At 38.7% G+C, this 19,848-nt stretch overlaps 1 protein-coding gene across 1 annotated transcript in view; it reads left to right on the top strand.

The window, feature by feature from the left end:
- LOC122827114 (plexin-A1-like) overlaps positions 1–12,158 on the top strand; it is a 164,660-nt gene extending 152,502 nt beyond the window's left edge. Inside the window, exons 6-10 of the mRNA XM_044109740.1 lie at positions 3,343–3,443; positions 5,988–6,111; positions 6,388–6,541; positions 7,223–7,322; positions 8,480–12,158. Coding sequence (XP_043965675.1) covers positions 3,343–3,443; positions 5,988–6,111; positions 6,388–6,541; positions 7,223–7,322; positions 8,480–8,549 — 549 coding nt within the window. The 3' untranslated portion in view covers positions 8,550–12,158. The remainder of the gene's footprint in view (positions 1–3,342; positions 3,444–5,987; positions 6,112–6,387; positions 6,542–7,222; positions 7,323–8,479) is intronic.
- Positions 12,159–19,848: the final 7,690 nt, after the last annotated feature.

Raw genomic sequence — 19,848 nt, 5'->3', positions numbered from 1 at the left:
TCTCGTTTTCCTCCGCTGTGAAAATGTGGTAAAAAAAAAAAAAAAATATAGAAGAAATAAATCCGAATTGCATTGGAGGGTTATTTTCATCCACAAACACTGTCCATTATCACCTGAAAGCCAAAATGAATGGTTAAATGGACACCCCCCTTTGGCCCTCTCTCTGGTCTCATGATCTCATTCTTTGTGTCTTCCTCTACCTTCTGCTGTAATTTCCCTGTCCTTTTCCCATCCACCTCCCTTTCCTGTCTGTAGATGGATGTCTCCCCCCTTTCACCGCCATAAATGGGCCAGGGATGAAAATGCCATATTTAATATAAATAGGTGCTGCTCACTTACTTACAGTTCCCTCACAAACACAGACGCTGTACCTCCTAGAGTGAGACAAAGAGTCTTTGGCTGAGCATCTCCCACTTACCCTCCCCATTATCTGTTTTTCTAAAACTCAATAATTGAACTTTTCCATTGGAATACATCATCCAGCCCGCTATCACAAAACTCCACTGAATAAACTTCTCTCTCTGGCTATTGTGCTTGAGAGCAGCAAGCTTTTTTTTTTTTTTTTGTTCTCCTTACTGCCTTCCCCCATCCCCTCTTTATCAGATGGGCTGTATTACTACATGGTATTTGTACAGCCACAAATAATGACTGCAATTTGCTGCCATTTGGTGTCCTGTAAGAGGCTCGTGCCTACTGATGGCTGCATTATAATGGCCTTCAGACACCGGTTACTATTACCATGCAATGAATCCGCTATAAGGCATTGTGTTCACCTGTACATTAGCGTGACCCGGAGAACCTGAGGATCCAGGAACTGAGGGTAAAATGGAGGGAATGTGGCAAGTATTATGTGAGCGCTCTTGCTATGTTTTGACTTTCAAAAGCATAATGGGTCGAATAATTTAGAACAGTAGCTCCTCGGTGGAGTAGTGGACTATGTTTGTCCAATCACTCAGGTCTGTTTTTGCTAGTGAATCATTTGCTTTTTTGAAGGCGTATTATGTAACATCAAATTTTTTTAGCTTTACATTATAAAATTATGTTCATCAAAAACATACCTGAAGTGTTGATGTGATTATTTCATGCCTGTTTGAGAAATTCTTTAATTTCCATGGCAACCAGCTGTGTAAAATGTCTGGGTGGACCAAGCGCTGACTTCTGCTTCCAAGTTTCCAAGCTTCCTCCGCAGAGAGCAGCCCTTCACAAGACTCCACTACTCTGCTCCTTCAGACTAGCTGGTAGCAATTAGCAAACACCTGGTGGAACTGCACACCAGCTGAGCTCCTTATAGGAGCTACTTCTCTTTTGGTAAAATCACTGAATGATTAATTTCCTGAAGGTGAATGTGAGAAAGAGCAGGAGTTTTTCAAAAGACCGAGGCTCAATTTCAAGGCTTTACACATTGAAGTCAAATTTCTTTTAAGTCATATAAAGCATTTTTATGAAAAATGAACACAACATAGTGACTTGATTGTGCTATAAAATGGCACTATGTGCCTGGAAAACATATAATACTACCCCTTTAAGAAAGCCTAATCTGAAAAAGCAAGCAGGACGTTTGTAGGATTTTTGTGTCGTTTCCTTCAGTAGTTTTTGTTTTTTGGCAAAATGGTGAACAGATTTTTCAATTAGTTTGGTTAGTCTGCCTGAAAGCAAACTGCACCAGCAGAAAATGTAACAAATGTTGCAATTTTGGTCAACTATCAGATAGTCTACTGGACTATCAGTACTGGAATCAGGAATGAAAAACCCTTTAGTACAGTGCCAAGACACATGACTTACTACTTCTGGTAATGGGAAGCAGAAATGTGAATTGAAGTTCAAACAAAACACATTGATTCATAATAATTGTCTACCTCTAGCTAGTTAGCATTATGTGCAATTAGCACTGATACAATCTTGAATAATACACACACATATGCTTGTCATATATTGACATAAAATTTGCTGTGTGTTTGGTCAGTTATACAATGACTGTGTAAAAACGTGATGAAAACAGAATGATTTATTCTTTGAAGTTTGACAGGTTGAATAAAATAGTTTGTTGTGGTAGTTTCCCCATGAAGGTTTCTAAAAGCATCCGCCTGCAGCTGGTATTAGAATGCAGACGGACTCCAGCTAATCTCATGTGCTTCCTGCTTCTACTGTGCTATTGATTTCATACTTCGCCTAAATGAAACGGCATGTGTGCACACGCGCATGACGCCTTGTCTGTGTGTGAATGTGCACTCGGTGGACAGTGATGTATTTAAGAATTTAACAGATGCCCCAGAAAACTTGTCTTAAAGTCTGTTTTTGGGGCCAAGGAGTAGCCTTCCTGCTGGCGTCGGTTCCTGTTTGTGAGTTTGCCTGAGGCAGCTCTCTGTCTGTCAATCCACCTGTCACTGACTAATCGCATCCAGCAAATTGAGATTTACCATATGGATACTGATGCACTTGATGTTTTGAATTGTCAACTGGGTGTATAAAACCTTTTTCCTCACAGGTGTGACTTTAACATTTCAGAAAGGTTGCTAAAGGGTTAATTATTTGGACCCTTTAGCAATTTAGAGTTTCCTGAAAGCTTTGCACAAGTCTGTTAAATGATATCTGCAAGGATCAGTTTCTCTAGGCTTCCTAATGATAAATTCTGTCTCACTGATGCTGAGATATGCATGCAGGTATCTTTTGTAGACAAATCCGCTAAGCTGTATTGTTTGACATCATCAAAATTTAGATTTGTTCTCATTCAAGCCAGAAAACGGCGTTTGAAATGAGTCAGTGTTCAAACAGGGTAGTCACTGATGTTTATCTCAACGGTATCAAGTACAGTAGCTCATTGTTTTCAAATGCTTTGACTTTATTTGCCTTCGTATTGATATGTTAACAGAAATATGTTGGACCCAGGAAAGATAAGATAATTACAGAAAGTGAGTTGAGATTAAAATTTTCTATTTAAAAAAAAAAAAAAGCAATATGAACTTTTAAAGGAAGCCAACATCAAAAATGCATTTTGCTGCAAAGCTGGTCTTCACTGCTGTTTATGTGATTAACTTTTATGTGACAAACCAACACTCAACACTTCCAAAAGACTAATTAAAATGAAATGTTAATTAAAGTTGACACTGAAGAGGCGAAGACATAATGTATTAGAAGTGAAATTGGAATGAAGTCTTTCTAATATACAAACTGGAATAATAACGCAATATTTTTTGTGTGCAAGTACACACAAAAAAACATATCTGCATGTTCCTACAGTACGTCCAGTTACTCCTTACCATGTTTAGTCTTTTGGATTGTTCCAGATGATTCTCCGTCTGACGTTAACCTGCTGTGACCTTTTGTTTTTCCATTTTCTTCCAGGTGACCCGTGTGCCGGTGGAGAGTTGTGAGCAGTACTCATCCTGTAGAGACTGTCTGGGATCAGGAGACCCTCACTGTGGCTGGTGTGTGCTTCACAACATGTGAGTACTTGCACACAGTGAAGCTGCTTTTGAAGTTTAATTCGCCCGGTTTGTGTTGATTAAACCAGACGGTGGAGTAGCTTTCTGGAACGATCTTATTTATCTCTCCTATCTTTTTTTTTATTATTAGCATAAACTTGTCTTCCTTTGAGGTGCTTCAAGGATATCTGACTCGTAAAATTAAGAAATTTATGTTTCAAAGCTTCAAAATACTTTGCAGCATTCCCACTTGAAAGAGCCAATGTGCTGTATGTGGGCCTGGCCCTTAGTGTTAGGCTTTGATAGGGTTTTATGTTTAGATCTAATCCCTTTATTAAACACTGTTGTTTTAGTCGCATGCTGTTAAAAAGAATTGTCCAAAAATACCTTAAAGGTGCTACATTTAGGTTGAATATGTAAAATCAGGCACTGATACATCAGGTAGGTAAGATCGATGTCACTGATTTGATTAACTGTTTGGTTTGTATCATCTTCCTCTTTTATGGTTCATTAAGCCTCCATTTCTGTTTCATTTTCCAGGATTTTAAAGATTAGGAGACCCTAATTTTTCTCTTTTGTAATTATGTTCAGTAAAATCTCCCCTTAATAAATTGCCCATGCTGTGCTAATTTTTTTAATTACGTGTAATTGAAAATGTTCTGTCTTCCAAGAGCTCTATTTATCACAGAATCCAAAAATAAAAGAAAAGGGGGATACTTCCCCTTCACACCGTCTGTATCTGAGGTATTTAGAGATAATGGATGAGCTGCTCCATCTTGATGAAGGATGACTGATCAGCTGCTGTCAGTCATCTCTAGCAAGAAAACACTTTGTTTGGCTGTTTTCTTTTCTCCTGTGCTGTACTTGGACTTTTACTGCTGCAATAATAAGCAACACCTAGAAGTAGACGAGAGAACTTTGAATTTTAGTTGGCTTGGTTACACATGCTAATACTATCAACATTCATACAATGCGTCAACAAAGTGCTAATAAACTAGGTGTTTACATTTTGTTACATTGCAACAACAAAACTAATGTATTTTAATCTGATTTAGCACAATAAGCCAGACAAAGATGTGCATAGTTCTGAAGTTGAAGGAAAATAAAACATTTATGCTAATAAAAATTGGAAGAAATGTGAGACTTTGCCAGGATCGCTCTTTAAAAATCTGCTGTTAAAAGAAGAAATTAAATTGACATATTTCATAGTAGCTTGAGAAATGTATAATTATTACCCGGAATTCACAGGAAGCATATTTGTGTGCCTAACTACCCTGAGCTACAAAATTCAAGTGTTTGGATAATTATATACTTGAGTCCTTCCTTTTTGATTTGTAAGTTCTGCCCATTGAAGCAGCACCCTGATTTGCAGGTTTTATTTGTTTAATTTATCCAAGCAAATGCAGTATTTGCAATAAATACTCTGATTGGATGGAAAGGAGACCTGTCTGTCATTGGCTGGTTATGTGCTTCATTTACATAGACTCGTCAGAGTTGACGTGCCACAAATGAATTGTTCACATAGATATACGCGCTCACATCAGTCTCACTGCGTGTTTAGGTTGGGGGGCACCAAAACCATTCCTATTATCAGCAGCCAGTGTGAGGTTTCAAGGAGCAACAGGAGGAGAGGCGCAAACCTGGAGCTCACTACGGAGAGACTGAGCAGGGATGCATCTAAAAGCTGAACTGTGGGGGGAGAGCCTGCTTTAAACCAAAGCAGAGGTTTACTTTAACTAATAAATTACACACAAGTGGACTCTTTACCTCTCAAAACTTCTGTAGTTGGTGGCACTTGATTTTACTTTGGAGTATTAGAGTTAAAGTGACAAATACGAAAGTTTGCAACATTTTCATATTTCTACTTGTCCTGGATCCCAAACTGGAGCAAAAACAGATACCTCCCCTTCTCAAGTCAACAAATGAGACGAAGGATGACTGAGCAGCTGCTGTCAGTCATTTATGAACCCTTTCATTTTGTGCTTGTTCCTGGTGTGTTACACAGTAATTCAGGTTTTAGTGTACGGCTGACATTTCATTACACTTCAACCTTACACATACCGCCGCTGTAAGCATTCATACATATTTTAGTTTTGCTTCGGCTCCTGCAGATCTGCACAGCTATTGAAAAAGTGCTGATTTGGTTCACACGGCACCATTTAACATGACATATTCCAGTAATTGCTGGGCTCAGCTTTTTAAATGCAAGTTATTTTGTATGCGCTTCCCTAATTTATTTCTAATTTCCATGCAACTCTGCACACACTAATCAACAGACACCCCGTCTGAAACTCAGTTTTTGTTTTTTTTGTTTTTTTTTTTACGTAAATACACCAGATCAATAATTTTGTAATATCTGCAGCACCAAACAACTGGGATGTGCACAGCTCTATAAATGGCAACAATTTATGCATCCCATTTGAGAAAGGAGCTGTCATTAGCTTCTGCAGAAGTTTTCATCAACAAGTAGAGTAAAATAAATACAAAGATTAAAGGGGATATCAGAATATGATGCTGAGGATGTTTGTTAAAGAGGTGTGACTGTGGGATAATCTCCTGTGATAGATGTTCGAGGAGGGATCGCTGCGAGCGAGCAGAGGAGCCACAGCGTTTCACCACCAGAGTGGAGCAGTGCGTTCATCTGTCCGTCCACCCAGAGACCGTCTCTGTCACCATGTCAGAAGTGCAGGTACACAGTCCTGTCAGGTTTTCATATCTTTTCAGATGTTTGGGGCTGTTTTTGTGTGTTGGTAAAGCTGGAGAAGGGGGAGACATACAGGGAAAAGGATATAAAATGATATTAGATAAAGCTTGTTGATGTGTTATCACAAGCAATCAGTTTAGGCCGGAGCCGAAAGCTGATATCGGAGCAGCGTTTTTCTGCTTCGGGAGCATCAGTAATGAAGTGTATTGATTGAAATTTCTGCTCCAGCTCATCTTTTCTGATTTCTGTCCTGCTTCCTAGTTGGTGCTTCAGGCGCAGAACGTGCCCAGTCTGTCTGCAGGAGTGAACTGCTCCTTCGAGGACTACGTGGAGACAGAAGGACGCATCTACAGCGGACGGATCTTCTGCCTGTCTCCCTCTACCAAAGAAATTGCTCCCATAACGCGAGACCAGGGTAACTAATTAGTTTTTCTTTTTTTTTTGTTTAAATAATTTGTAGATAATTAATAAGGAAACGTATTAGTTGTTTATTACCTCATATAAAGTGTTCTGGTCAAAATGATTTAATTTGATTTTGTTTCACAGAATTCTTTTTCACATTTCTGTTGTATTTTAAGGCTCCTGACAGCCGTTAGTTTGTCTTCTACCTTCTCTTTCAAGTTAATATCTGCAGATCATGCAGATATCAGTAAAATTTGGCTACTGGCTATAAATCGTTGAGGACTCCACCATTGTCTGGTCATATTCACTCATTCACCCGATTGCATTTGTAGCTTTCATTTTAGCTGCATACTACGTTCCAGTGCTTGAAGTAAATATCACTCCATTGCCCATTGTTGACTGAAAATCCAAAAAAGGTGTAAGTAGATGGACAGGAGTTGGTGCGCTGCTATTCTTTATTTATGCAAGAAATTTGAGTAATTTAACTTAAAAGGGTTTCATTTCTGAAAGGGCAAAACATGTCGAATAGCACTAACTGCTGTTGGTGTGTGCCATGCTTTAAGATTGCCAACATCATTTTATAGCTCCAAATTAAAGAAGCTCTAGATAATGGGCGTCATTCATGTTGGGTCATGATAATTAAATGCAGGCATAGTGTAAAAAAGAATATCAAATGTCTTGTGTTTCCTTCTAGGTGACCAACGAATAATAAGACTGTATCTGAAGTCCAAAGAGACAGGAAAGAAGTTTGCCAGCGTTTTGTTCGTCTTCTACAACTGCAGCGTCCACCAGTCGTAAGTCAGACGTTCTTAAATACAAAACAGGACTAAAACCTAATTATGCATTACATTTGATCCAAATTAAATAGCAAAAGAACAGATTAACTCGTGTCACAGTAATATTAAACATCCATGCATAGCAGTGACAAACACTAATAAGTAAATGTGCTTTCTTGCTAAAAGCAGCGGTGCTAAAATGCTGGCTGACAAGTATCTCTTATTTTAATGGGGAGAAGTGAGGACGGCTCGCAACCTGTGCCTCTTCGGTATTCAATGTATTCAAGCTTTTAACAAATCAATTAGTTAATTACATCTCGGGCAAATAAGGGAGTACTGGTGAGTGAAATAATAAATCGAATCCCATCCATGCAAGGCCTAGAAGAGCAGCCAAGCTTGGGAGCCCAGAACACATCATTTACGCTGTTTGGAAGTGATTTATTCCTAATTTGAGTAAAGGAATTGCGCTTTGCTTTTCAACACTGATTTCAAAGCAGTTTGTTTGGGTTTTTATTGTCTGAATCTGTTATTTGAGGAGTAAATAGGAAGTTTTTTAAACTTTTTCAGTTTAAAGTTGTTGTTCTTTGTGTCTCCCAGTTATGCATTAATCTGCCATCATTAGTCCATGGAGCTTTACATATCTATTTTAGTCATGAATGTAGAGAGAAACTCCCATACCTACTGATGGATGTGGGTTCAAATCCAGCTTTTTTGATTGGATGAATGTGGCTCAAGTATAAAACACCTTGAGTTGTCAATTTAACCAGAAATCTCTATATAAATAAAGTAAATTTCAGTAAAAAATCTGGCAGAAAACAATTGTGACTTCAGAATATTCTGACCGACGGTATGGAAGAGCCTGTAGCAGAGATGGATTTAAGCAGCGCTGTTTATTGAATGGATCCTGTGTGGAATCATGTAAGGTGAGTGGGAGGTTTCAAAGCGTCTCCAAGGACAGTTTGAGCTGAGTTTGTGAAACTAATTGAGAATCCTCAGTCTGCCTTGAGTTGGCTCACTCTTATGTTGAGGTGTGTGTGTGCGTGTGCGTGTGTGTGTGTGTGTGAACGGTCAGATCACCACGATGGATGTTTGTGCTTTTTAAAAAGGTTTCAATATATCATCAGCACAACCTCTGCAGGTTTGGATTTAATATTTGGTCTGCTGTACTTTTTCAGGACGTTCATTCACACTTCAGCTGTCAGTGATGAGTTTGTCCTCCTGCCATTGATGCCCACCTGCTTGTAGGTTTTTGTAATTGAAAGGCTAAGGAGTGGTGTGGAAGTTGTAATGATGGAAACAATAAAGTCATGTAAATGTAGGGTTGTTGTAATCTATATATGCATTGCAATATTCAGAAATAGCATCAGAATAATATGTTGCTGATTTCTTGCAGCCTTAGTTCCATCTAGACTTTGTAGAATCTAGCGTTAGTCTGCTTCTTGATGTTTTCACAAAACCTCTTTGTGTGTTTGCTGCATATTTTACTCTATGTATAAAAAAAAAATCAATTTAGTCAGTAAAGTTATCAAGTTTCATCAATAATTCACAAATACATTTTATTACAACACTTACATGAATGAAAAGAAGCAAGAAGAACAAAAACTCTTGTAAAAACAAAAAAAAAAAAAAAACTGTCCTCTTCCTCAATAATTACAGAACCAGTTTCCATGGCTATGTGCATTAAATTAACAATATAAGTTACAAACAATATATAATTCTCCTCATAATTAACTAATTAAATGCATATGATTTAATAAATCTTTTGTCTTACAAAGTGTTTTAAATTGATGTGTAGTAGAACACTTGTGCTACATTTTGGTGCACAAATTTCAGTAATATTTAGTTGTAGTTTACCAGAAATTGTGAATTTTTCACTTTTGCCTTCCTCCTCTTTGTGGAGTAACACTGGCATTGCGTGTAACATTGTGTTCAATTTAGATTGACTTTTTATCCCAAAGCAAAATTAAATGTTGTAATTAATGTCATTTTCAAAGAGTTAATTTCTCTCATTGCAACAGTCAGTGAATCTGGAGAGGCTTCTGACTGAAGACACTGTTGATGTGTAACATCCTCATGACAGGCTAACAGCTCCACATCTTCATTGCTGTTTATCCCCTTTGAAATCTTTTCAGTGAAATATTTCTTTATTTTAAGCAGTAAATAATGTAGCCTTTTATTAACCAGCTGACCAGTAGTGGTCAGTAACGTGTAGGGGAGGGGCAGCAGTGAATTTCTGCTCCTGCATCGCCATCATCAATATCTCATTATGATGACTTTAAATCAAAGAGTTGATCTGATAAAAAGCTAGCCTGATACCAGTAACTGCCCCATGCCGCGTTGACCCCTGTAGATTTGGTGGCCGGTAAATTGCCTGTCTGTTATTACAAACAACTGCTAAGGTGTCATCCTGTATGTACGTTTGTCATTTTCAGAGTTATTAGTATTTCCTTTTCTTTAGGTTGCTTCCAAGTTGAACATTAGTCCAAACAGATAGAGAACATTTGTCAGAGTTCCTGTCGGAGCATTTGCTCTAATAGATTCTGACAACAAGCAGTTCTTACAAAGCTGACAGCTTCTTTGCAGCATTAGCTTTCTCCCAAATGAATGGTTGAAATAACCCTGACAAGATCTTACCAGCAACAGCTCTTAAGTTAATTTATTCATAACTTGCTTTTTTCCTTTGAGACTTGACTGATACTTTTTTTTAATGATGACATCTTGTTGGACCCACCTACTTTCCTTCCGTTTCATTTATTTATTTTTTGACACTTCTAGCTGGAAAATTGGGGCTGATTTCAATAAGTCGACCCTTAATAATTGCAAGTCCGCAACTTAATTTCACCTCCTTGTATTAGTCGGGTGTATCTCCATGTGGACTTGAACCAAAAGGAGGTCCAGGCTGACAGACCAACAGAGCAGCAACCAACCAGCCAACCAATCAGGAGCAAGTCCCAAACTGCCCTTTCTTGTTAAATACAGGTTAAATAAAAAAATAAAGAAATAAAAAAAAAAATGAAAAAAATGTCATTCAATACCACGACTCGTTGAGTGTGATCTACAGCCCAGGGATTTGGTCAGCCTTCACTCTGTCTGACTGCAGCCTCTTCCACCAGGCACAGACTCCCACCATTCATTAAACAACCGGGAGTTAGTTTCATAAAACAAAACAATACTACTTCTCACCTATAGATGACCTTCTGGCAGGGCGTCCATGTATTGTAAAAAGTTTTAAATTTATGTCTAAATCAAGACCTTAATAATAAAAAAATTAAAAAAAAGATTAAGTTGGCCTTAAATACATTAATCACAGGTCTGTAATTAATGTAATAATTTTTTTCTTGGGGGAATTTTCTGTCACTCAAACGTTTGAGTCGCATGCAAACAATTTAATTGCATTCTGTGACTGGAATTGCTGGTGGCTATCGGCAACTAGAGACTGATATAGCTAGTTAACAAAAGCATATTAGTCTTTGATAATAAATACAGTGGCTAATATATCTTGCTATAGGGGTCAATTGTGTGCAGTCAGCAATATACCCTTGCTATCCAGCCAGCCAGCAAGCTGCCTCCATCATCGATGACTTCAAATGTATCTCCAGTTGGCTGGGAAACATTGACAGACTTCTGCTGCCAACCCATACGAGGCTAGGTGCAAGAAAACCTTTACATTTGGCACTTTGGAGGTTAAGGCTCCAAAGTGAGAGCCATGTGAGATGGTAGAAGTGCAACGTTTTTGCTAATTCCTTCCATTTACAGTTTTTCAGTCTTGCCTGTCCTTCCTTCTGCCATATTTAAATCATAAAATAGGACTAAATACATAACTTTTTCCACACTAATTTGTTTTATCTCTTCCGAAGTGATGGCTAGATGGTATTTGCTCTCCAAGTTCAAATGATGAAATAAGGTTATTCTATAGTATGAACCCCAGACATTAAGGTGAGTTCTTCATGTTTGACCCTTTTTATCTGTTTTAGACGTTTTTGTGTTTTTGCATTGAACTGAATTGAATTTCAAGATGTTAAAGATTAAACCCTGTTTTTTATGTCTACCTGTTATTTGTTGCCTCTCTACCACACAACACTTCGGTCGTCCCGTCAACCTCTGATCTCATTGCTTCTCTCCCTCATCTTCCTTTTTTTTCTTGCCTCTTGTTCATCAGGCCGATTTATTGCCTGAGATCTGCTCTCGGCCCTGCATATATCTGCATAGTAATAGGCCGTTAATTAGCTCTGGCTGGAGTTTCTGTGTGGCGGTGGTCATAATGGAGTGGGCTTGGAGAGGGAGAGCTCACCTGGGCCACTTCTCCAGCCTTTACTTTCTGTTATTCTGTTTTTTGTTGTACTGTTTATTTATTTACACAGTGGCAAACCAACCCTTTTTAAAACATTTCAATAATGTTGTAAACAGGAGAAATGCCTGGTAAGAGGTTATAGCAAAACATGCTAATTTCCACCTGCTGCCCCTGGACAGGTGGATGTAATAGAGTTTGATTGAACAGATCATGAATTGGTGAAAAAACAGTTTAATCATACATGACAATTCATTATTTAAATCTCACTTAAACCGAACAAACTTCAAACCAACAGACAATCCGCAAAACAGTTCCTTTGCCTTCATCAATAACAAGTGCAAATCTGCGTAATTAACATCCATATATTTAGTCAAATCTGCAAATATTTCATAACCAGAACATGTCAGAATTTCATTTGACAAACTGTTCCAGTAACTCTTCGCGGTGAAAGATAAGTTTTTGCAAAAGCAGTCCTACATTTTGGGATGCTACACTCACCTCTAGAGGGCGCCCTTCTAATCTGATCTCAAAAAGACAAACCTTTGTAAAGGTAGAGTCACAAGGGCATGATGAGTTTTATAAACTCAACAAATGTTTTCATAAAATATCAGATTTAGTTAAAAGAAAGAATTTAGACAGAACGTCGGTGATAATATTGTCAAGTTTTCTTGTCATGCATCTTTAAGACACTCTTATATGTTGATTCAAGATTTTTAAAATTGTTTAGCTTCCCAGAGACCAGCTAGTCATACAATAATAACAAACATCTAGATCCACTTCCATGAAAAGATCTACTTCCTTGAAAAAAAAGACATTTAGATAAATGCTCTGCTGTAGAAAGAGATCCACATGTATGCTTCAATTTGAAAGAGTCTGAGCTTTTTGGACTTGATTTTTAAAAATTAAGGTCAGATTCAAAGTCACGCCTAAATAGATAAAAATCCTCAACATTTTTAATTTTATCTGAATACTTTTTAATTTCCCTTGTATCGTTATAAAAAGCAAACATTGCACCTGTCTGTTCTGTATTTAACCCCAGACTGGATTTTTACACCCAATAAGTGACACCATTCACTTCATCTGTTAACCTCAAGATCTCTTCTCTTGCATTTTCCTTTGAGCAAACAGAACAGCGTCATCTGCACATGTAACAATATGTTGTTAACACGTGACTGTTAATGTTTGGTTGTTTTTCTTGTTAAAACCTGTGCAGGACGCATCAAGATAGCTGCAAAAGGAAGACATTCATCAGTTTCTGTGCCTTTCTGCATGTTTGCTGCACATTTTTGCGTGGGTGTGCATTATCTGCTGTGCCCCCCCACTCACTTCGCCACTTAAATAGGCTTGCTGCTGTTTAAGCCTTTGATGTCAGGCCCCCTCAGGAGTCTGTAGCAAAACTACAGTGCAGCAGCTTTAATATAAGCCACCGTTTTACGCGCCGCTCCCCTACCGCCATCACCTTTGACCTTGAAATCTTTGACCCCACCCGTAGGAGGCCGAGGCGCAGGAGTCGCAGCGTTTCAGATGGCTGGTAATGGAGCTGTCCTGGTGGGTGTGGAGCAGGTTGAGAGGCTTTACAGCATCAGCAATGATGCACAAGCAGAGCAGCCCAAAGGTTGGCGGCCCAGACGGGCATGTGCGTGTCTTCACACGGCTTGCCCGAAGGTACGCAGGATGCCAAAAAAGCACCACCGGCTTCACCGGCTCCTGCATCCTCTTTAAGCGAACGCACAAACAGGTGCTCACACAGTCAGAGGCAACAAACGGAGACAGAAGGCGCAGACTTGGCACAGCAGATTATGCCGAGAGCTATTTACATACGCTTTTTACAATATTAGGCATTTGCATTAAAAAGGAGATTTGGAATAGTTTAATTGAGCATGCGGGAGAGAGGAATAATGCATCTTTAAAGAGAGGGATTGAAGCAAACGGGCGGGATGGTGCTGGAGGGGAGAGCTGAGCATTGAAGAAAACCCACATTCCCCGAGCGCTGGAGAGGCATGAAGAGGGAAGAAGAAATATAAAGCAGTGTTAGCAAACAAGACGGAGATTGTGCGTTATTGTGTGGCGGGATAATGCGTCCCACACAGCTGAAAGGTTAGCAACCGCCTCCCCCCCACTCAGCTTCGGGCCACCATGACCATTTCAATATGAAAGGAGCAGTGAAAGGAGGTACTCAGCGGATGGGATCGGCCCACACTCCAGCCTGCAGGAGCCGCTCTCATTTCCAGGCGATCCTGCCACCTTCCCTTCCTTCCCTCCCTTGTTCATCAACTTTCCGGCTCATCATGTGCAACACTGTTTAGGCTCATCTTTGTTTTGTGATTACCCATCCATTAGTTGATTGTGTTGATTTCTCTGGCATTGTTTCATGGTCCAATGTTCAATGAATGCATCCAGATTTAATTAAACTGAGAGTTGAGACTCATCGACTCACTGCTTTTGGACATTGCCCTGACAATCTCCAATAATATCAAGTAATGAGTCTGAGCCACCCCACTGAGAATCTAAACTTCTCATTTGGTTCCTGGGCCGCGTAACCCAATGATGTATGCATCACTTTATTGCTGCTCGCTGTGTAGCGGTACTGGATAAAACTCAGAGGGATTTGTTTGGTGATCAAACAAGCTGAAGAGCCAGGCTGTTTAAACTAGAAGGCATAGCGTCCTGCAAAAGGATTTATTTACTGTTTCAAGTAATGTGACAGTACATCAGTGATACACAATAGTAAAGGGGACGTAAAAATATTCATAATCGCTTTTCTTTTTTAATTTACAAGTAAATGATCTGAAAAGAACAGCGTACGTATGTATTCAACCCTTTTTACCTTGATGCCCCTGAATAAACCCCAATGTACGATGCCATAAGCCAGGTATGGGACACAACAAACATGTAAACAAAATAAAGTTGAACATCTAGATCTACTTCCAAAATGCTGTTTGTCCTGTACAAGATTAAAGTCATGTATCTAAAATGAAGGTCTTAAAATGTCTTTGATTAATTTTGAAATGTAAGATGTCCTTAATTACATAACAATATAATACAATAAATGTTGTTATGGCAGGACTATCTTAGGTTTTTTTATTTTTTTTTCATGGGACTTTTCTGTCAGATGAATGTTTGAGTCTCCCTCAAACATCATTATTGCATTTTTTGGGGTTGCAGCGGCTACTGACAACTAGCTGCTAGTATAACCTGGCTAGTTGGCTAGCTCTGTTGTGTCTCTCATGGCTAAAGGGTAAATTTTATCGCTGTTTGGTTGGACGACATTCATCATTGGTTCACTTCTGATACCAACCAATATGATGCTATGTTCATCGTGTGCTAAGAAGTTTGACCCTGCTGCTCCGTAAAATATGCATCTCTGTCATGATGCAGGTTTTAAATTTTACTGATAATGGTCGTAAAAAGTTTTAAATTTGAATTTTAAAACTTGTAGAATTCCTGCTGTAAAGCAAAGGTCCTGTTTACAGAAACATTTCCTTTGATTATCTGACAAAAATCTACACTCAACATGCAGATGGAAAAACAAGTAGCACTGGAAATGATGTAATATGTATGTAGGAGGCAGAAAAACTTTTGTGGACTCACTAATCCAGGGGCAATTTTTGTAACCCTTTGTTTCTGTAGAGGTGTGTGATCTGACATGTGAAATTACATAAATGTTCCACAATCAGCAGTTTTGGCTTAATCTCCCCAATTTTTTCAAAAGTTGCAGCAGGTCGGACTGAAGATGGAAGTCTGTCGTTGTTGTGATGTCTGCTGGTAATAATCGGGCCTGAGGGCACGAGCGCAAAATGATGTTGCTGACTTTGAATTGGCATTTAAATGGCCATTATTGAGATTTTTGTCTGCCCAAAACACTATGACCATGTAAAGACAGGTGCAATGTTTGTAACAAAACATTTACATTTCACTATCCTGCTTGTTTCATGTAAACTGGGCTTTAAAATTCCACAGTATTCCCACCGTTACCTTCCTTAAGAATGACTTTGAAAGCTTAGTGGAGATGTTGAGAATATGCATAGAGGTAAATACAGGGCAATTCTGAAAGAAAAGCTTTTAGAGGCTGCAAATAACTTCAATGGAGCATAGGTTCACCTTTCAACAGAATAACAATTCTAACAGCTGCAATTGAAGAGCTTATCTCAAGGCATATTCACATTTTACAACGTCCCAGTCAAAGTCCAGGTCTAAATCCAGTTGAGTCAGATTGCTGTTTATAGACCAAAGCTTTCAAGTCTGATTGAGCTTGCAAAGAAAAATGGTCAAATGTCAGTCTGTAGATGTGTGTAGCTGGTACAGACATGTCCCAAAAGGACGTTCTGCAGAGTATCGACCCAGACGGACTGAGCTCTCCTCGTTAGGTCAGAATTGCAGCCTGATTTGTGACTTCATCAACACTCGCCAGATTTAATTGATGATATGATTGTTGACTACCTCGATACATGCTTTCGCTTGCTTGCATATATCAACAGCTTTGTTCCATCGATCCGGCCTCACAAGAACAAAAGCTTAGAGGAGATGAAAAGGCATTTGACCCAGCTCTGTTGCTGGGCCTTGCTAAACAGCAGGCGATTTTTATTGACTACATTGCAGCACAACCACTTACCCCAAGTCTGTTGTCCAGGCATTGACATCTCTACTGTAAGACAAGTCTCAACCGGCCAGGTGACCCAGAGGAATGCTTAGATGTCAATGCAAGTGACGGCTTGTGTGTGTAAGTTTGTCTTCCCATATAAGTGTGCGTGTGTGTGTGGGTGTGTGTGTGTGTGGCTTTTAGAGGCGTGAGCATACATAGCATGCCTGTGAATGTGCACGCACACGTGCCTGCAACAAGAAATCGATGCACCCCAGGGTTAATAGCGAGGAGGAACTGACTCACGAGCTCTGCTAACAAACATCGGACTGTTAGCATAGTTGAGACTGGTTTCAATAGCTTATCTCTGACTATGTAAAAGCCCCCTGCCATGAGCCCATCACTCAACTGCAAGCAAATTAGGGGTTAACCCTCACAAAGATCTGAATAAACCAAGGACGTAGAGAAAGGCAGTGTGAGGTCTAGAGTGAAATTCAGTTTGAGGATGTCCTGTCAGGCATCTGGCTAGTTAAACAGTTGTCCTCCAGTTGAGTTTAAACCTCTCTGAGTCTTATTACAGTGAAGTTTTCTCAAATGGCTTGTCAGTCACACCATTCTATATTAAGGAACAAAAGATTACAATATTGTGCTGGAGTTCTGTCTAAACTATCTTTCTGATAATGTCGTATTTAAATATTAGAACCCTTGTGGGTTTATGTAAATTAGGTAAAGACAAATGTTGGTTATATTAAGATGTTTTTTTGTGGTTTACAGTGTGGACGTGATTAATCTTTAGTATGCAATGCTAGCTTTACATTATGCTAACATTATGCTTTATTATGCAAAATATATATGTACTTAAAAAATCTAAATGAGTTTATTGCTAAAGATTAGGAGAAACGGAATTAGGAAGTTTTCAACAGTTATTGGGGCCTGCCATAGCAAACAAAGCATTTCAAAGCCTCGCTGCAATGCTTGGAAAGCTCCAATTACTCTGCACCTCAAAGTAATTGCCACTTCCTTTCACTGTTATTGCAGCTTGTACAGCTTGTGCACCCCCACAATATATGTATCAGAACATGCAGCTGGATTCATCTGGTAATGTATCAAAAGAGCAGAAGAAATCTTGTGTTTTATGAACAACAACATTTGTTGTTAACCTATAGATAAGAGATGAGTGCGTTTCCTGGTAACCAAGTGCCACAAAGTAAACATCTGATTTTTACTTTTGCTAAATTTACCAACCGTAAATTTCTTGTGTCTAAGCAGATAAGCAGTAATTCAAAAGAGCTTATGTTAATTATCAAATGGGATCCGTTCAGAATAAGGTTATTTTCTTGTGCACAATTAAGAAAATTATTATATCCAGCACAATTGTGCTGGATATAATAATTTATGCTACAATCCAAAATGAGCATATACCCAATCATCACTACCTAACATTGTTTGAAAAAAAATTAATAAATAAAAAAATTTGATTCAACTTAATAGACTACCTGTCTGCTCTGCTGCTGAGGAAGATGTCTGGGATGTTATGTTTCTTGTTTTTATGATCTGCATTATACACCATGTCAATATTTGTGTGAATATAGCTAATAAAGCCTGTTGCTGTGAAGCATTTTTGCTTATGTTTCTGTGACGTCACCACGATGACTGTCAACTTTTATCATCTTGGTGTCAACTTTAAAACTATATTAGATCACGTAACCCCATTTTCAACCTTATCAGCCTGGTGTCACATGAAAACCAGTTTGATGTGAACACTGTTGCCACTGGGTGGTTTAATGTGTCATAAAAATTGATTTTTGCACGGCGGACATCCGCTTTGAGTCCGCATAGAATAGCGCATAGATTACGCACGGAGCTTCGGAAAGGGAGTTCCGTGTTTTGTAAGCGAGTAGAGAGTCTGAGCAGAGACGTGACTGTGAGCGTGAGGAGATGTATTGAGTACAAGTTTTAAGAAGAAGGAAATAAAGTCCTGCTTTCAAAATGAAAATGTAAGCAAAAGTATTAAAAGTTTTGAGGAAAAAAAACATGAAATCCTGCTTTCAGACTGAACATGTGTGCTCTTGGATTATCATTCCTATACAGTATCAGTGCATTAGTGTGGATGTTTGCACACCATGATCTTTAATGGAATGGAGTTTTTTGCAGGGCAGGTGAAGACTTTAGGCACTTTTTAAGGTAAAAGATGTGATTCGGAAACAGTGTAACTGTCATTAGCTGTGTTATACCTCCCTCTTTTTCCACATCATGTGTCAGGAAAAAAGTCTTACAGATTAAACAGCACTGGTATGGAGTGTAGTATTTTTAACAACAACACAAATCTTTGAGTTGGGGTTTTGTTGTTAAAGGATGTCAAGTTGGTTGAATTTTTACAGCATTCTGCTTCTGTTAACCCAGCTTAATGTATCCTAGAGTTTTTATTTCCTGCTAAACTGTAGCATGTTTTAAATCAAACACAGATTTGGGCCTTTTATGGAAATGGAGGAGGAAATGCTCCAGTTTAAGAAGTATTTTCAACTTCTACTTTACAGTTTATGTCATAAGCAAAAACATAAACAACCCTCCACATCCAAATTATGTGGAGGTCCAACACAGGGTTGGAATCTCACACCACACCCTGACATGATGTGTCCACCCTGGGTATATCTGTTCAACAGAAATTTTGAACAAAGTCAATCTGGGGAAGACTGAACAGTCGGGGTTCAGGGTTAAATACTGAAAACAGTATTTAACCTAAACATGCTTTAAACATGTTTTTATATCAAAAGGTTCAGTTATGTTGTGTTTCCAATTAAGCTAATAAAGAACAACTCTTTCCTACATTTTAGTCTTTATTCTGTCTTTAAAAAATGAGACAATTGGTGCAAGCAAACAAGTTGCTTATTTACCAAGCCTACAGGAACAACATTTGTTTCCTGTTTTTCATATCAGTTAACTCATGTTCTCTTTGGCTGCCCTTTTAGTGATGTGGAGGGAGACTCAGTAGCCTATTAGTGGCTCTAATCTACAGAACATTGACGGTGGGTGGTGTTGGAGGACTGACTGAGCACTCTGGCAGGGCCAGCTAATTAAACATTAGATTTCTTGATCCAGTTTAATCCCATTTTGTTTTAGTGTGATGTAAAAGCTAGAAAACAACATTCTGCTTAAACAAGGAAAAGTTGGAGATGTTTTAAAAAGCAGGCTTGTTTTTTTTGTCACTCTTCACGTTTGCACGTTGAATGATTGTGTGTTCTCTACTTTATGACTAAGATTAGGAAGAGAGAGGCTGTGTTTCTTCAAGCAGGAGCCACATGATTGACAGAAAGCAGAAAGTAATTTAGTCCAGTGCTGATAAGAACGTACTTGCAAAAGATGTGATCAAGCAGGCGCTTTAAGAGAAAATGTTGTTTTCCTATTACTTACTATCATCTCCCTCCTGTTAAATGTCTGACACTGAGTAAATTAAAAACTTTAACTAGCCATTTTATCCCTGCACAGTATTTTCTTCCATTCCACCATGATAGCCTTGTTTTTGTCTTCTAATCCATCTTTGAATGTGTATATATTCATTTTGCCTCCTCAACTCTGAATGAATAAAGAGAGAGAGAGAGGAAAAAAAAAAAAAACGTTATATAAAAACAGGCTTATCTTAGTCTGCCAGCTTAGTTCTCACTAAGCCTCCAAGC

This window comes from Gambusia affinis, linkage group LG01 (genome assembly GCF_019740435.1).
Source record: "Gambusia affinis linkage group LG01, SWU_Gaff_1.0, whole genome shotgun sequence".
In the NCBI taxonomy this organism is placed as follows: Eukaryota; Metazoa; Chordata; class Actinopteri; order Cyprinodontiformes; family Poeciliidae; genus Gambusia; species Gambusia affinis.
Note: the sequence above shows the minus strand (reverse complement) of the source record. Positions and strands in the feature narration are given on the sequence as shown.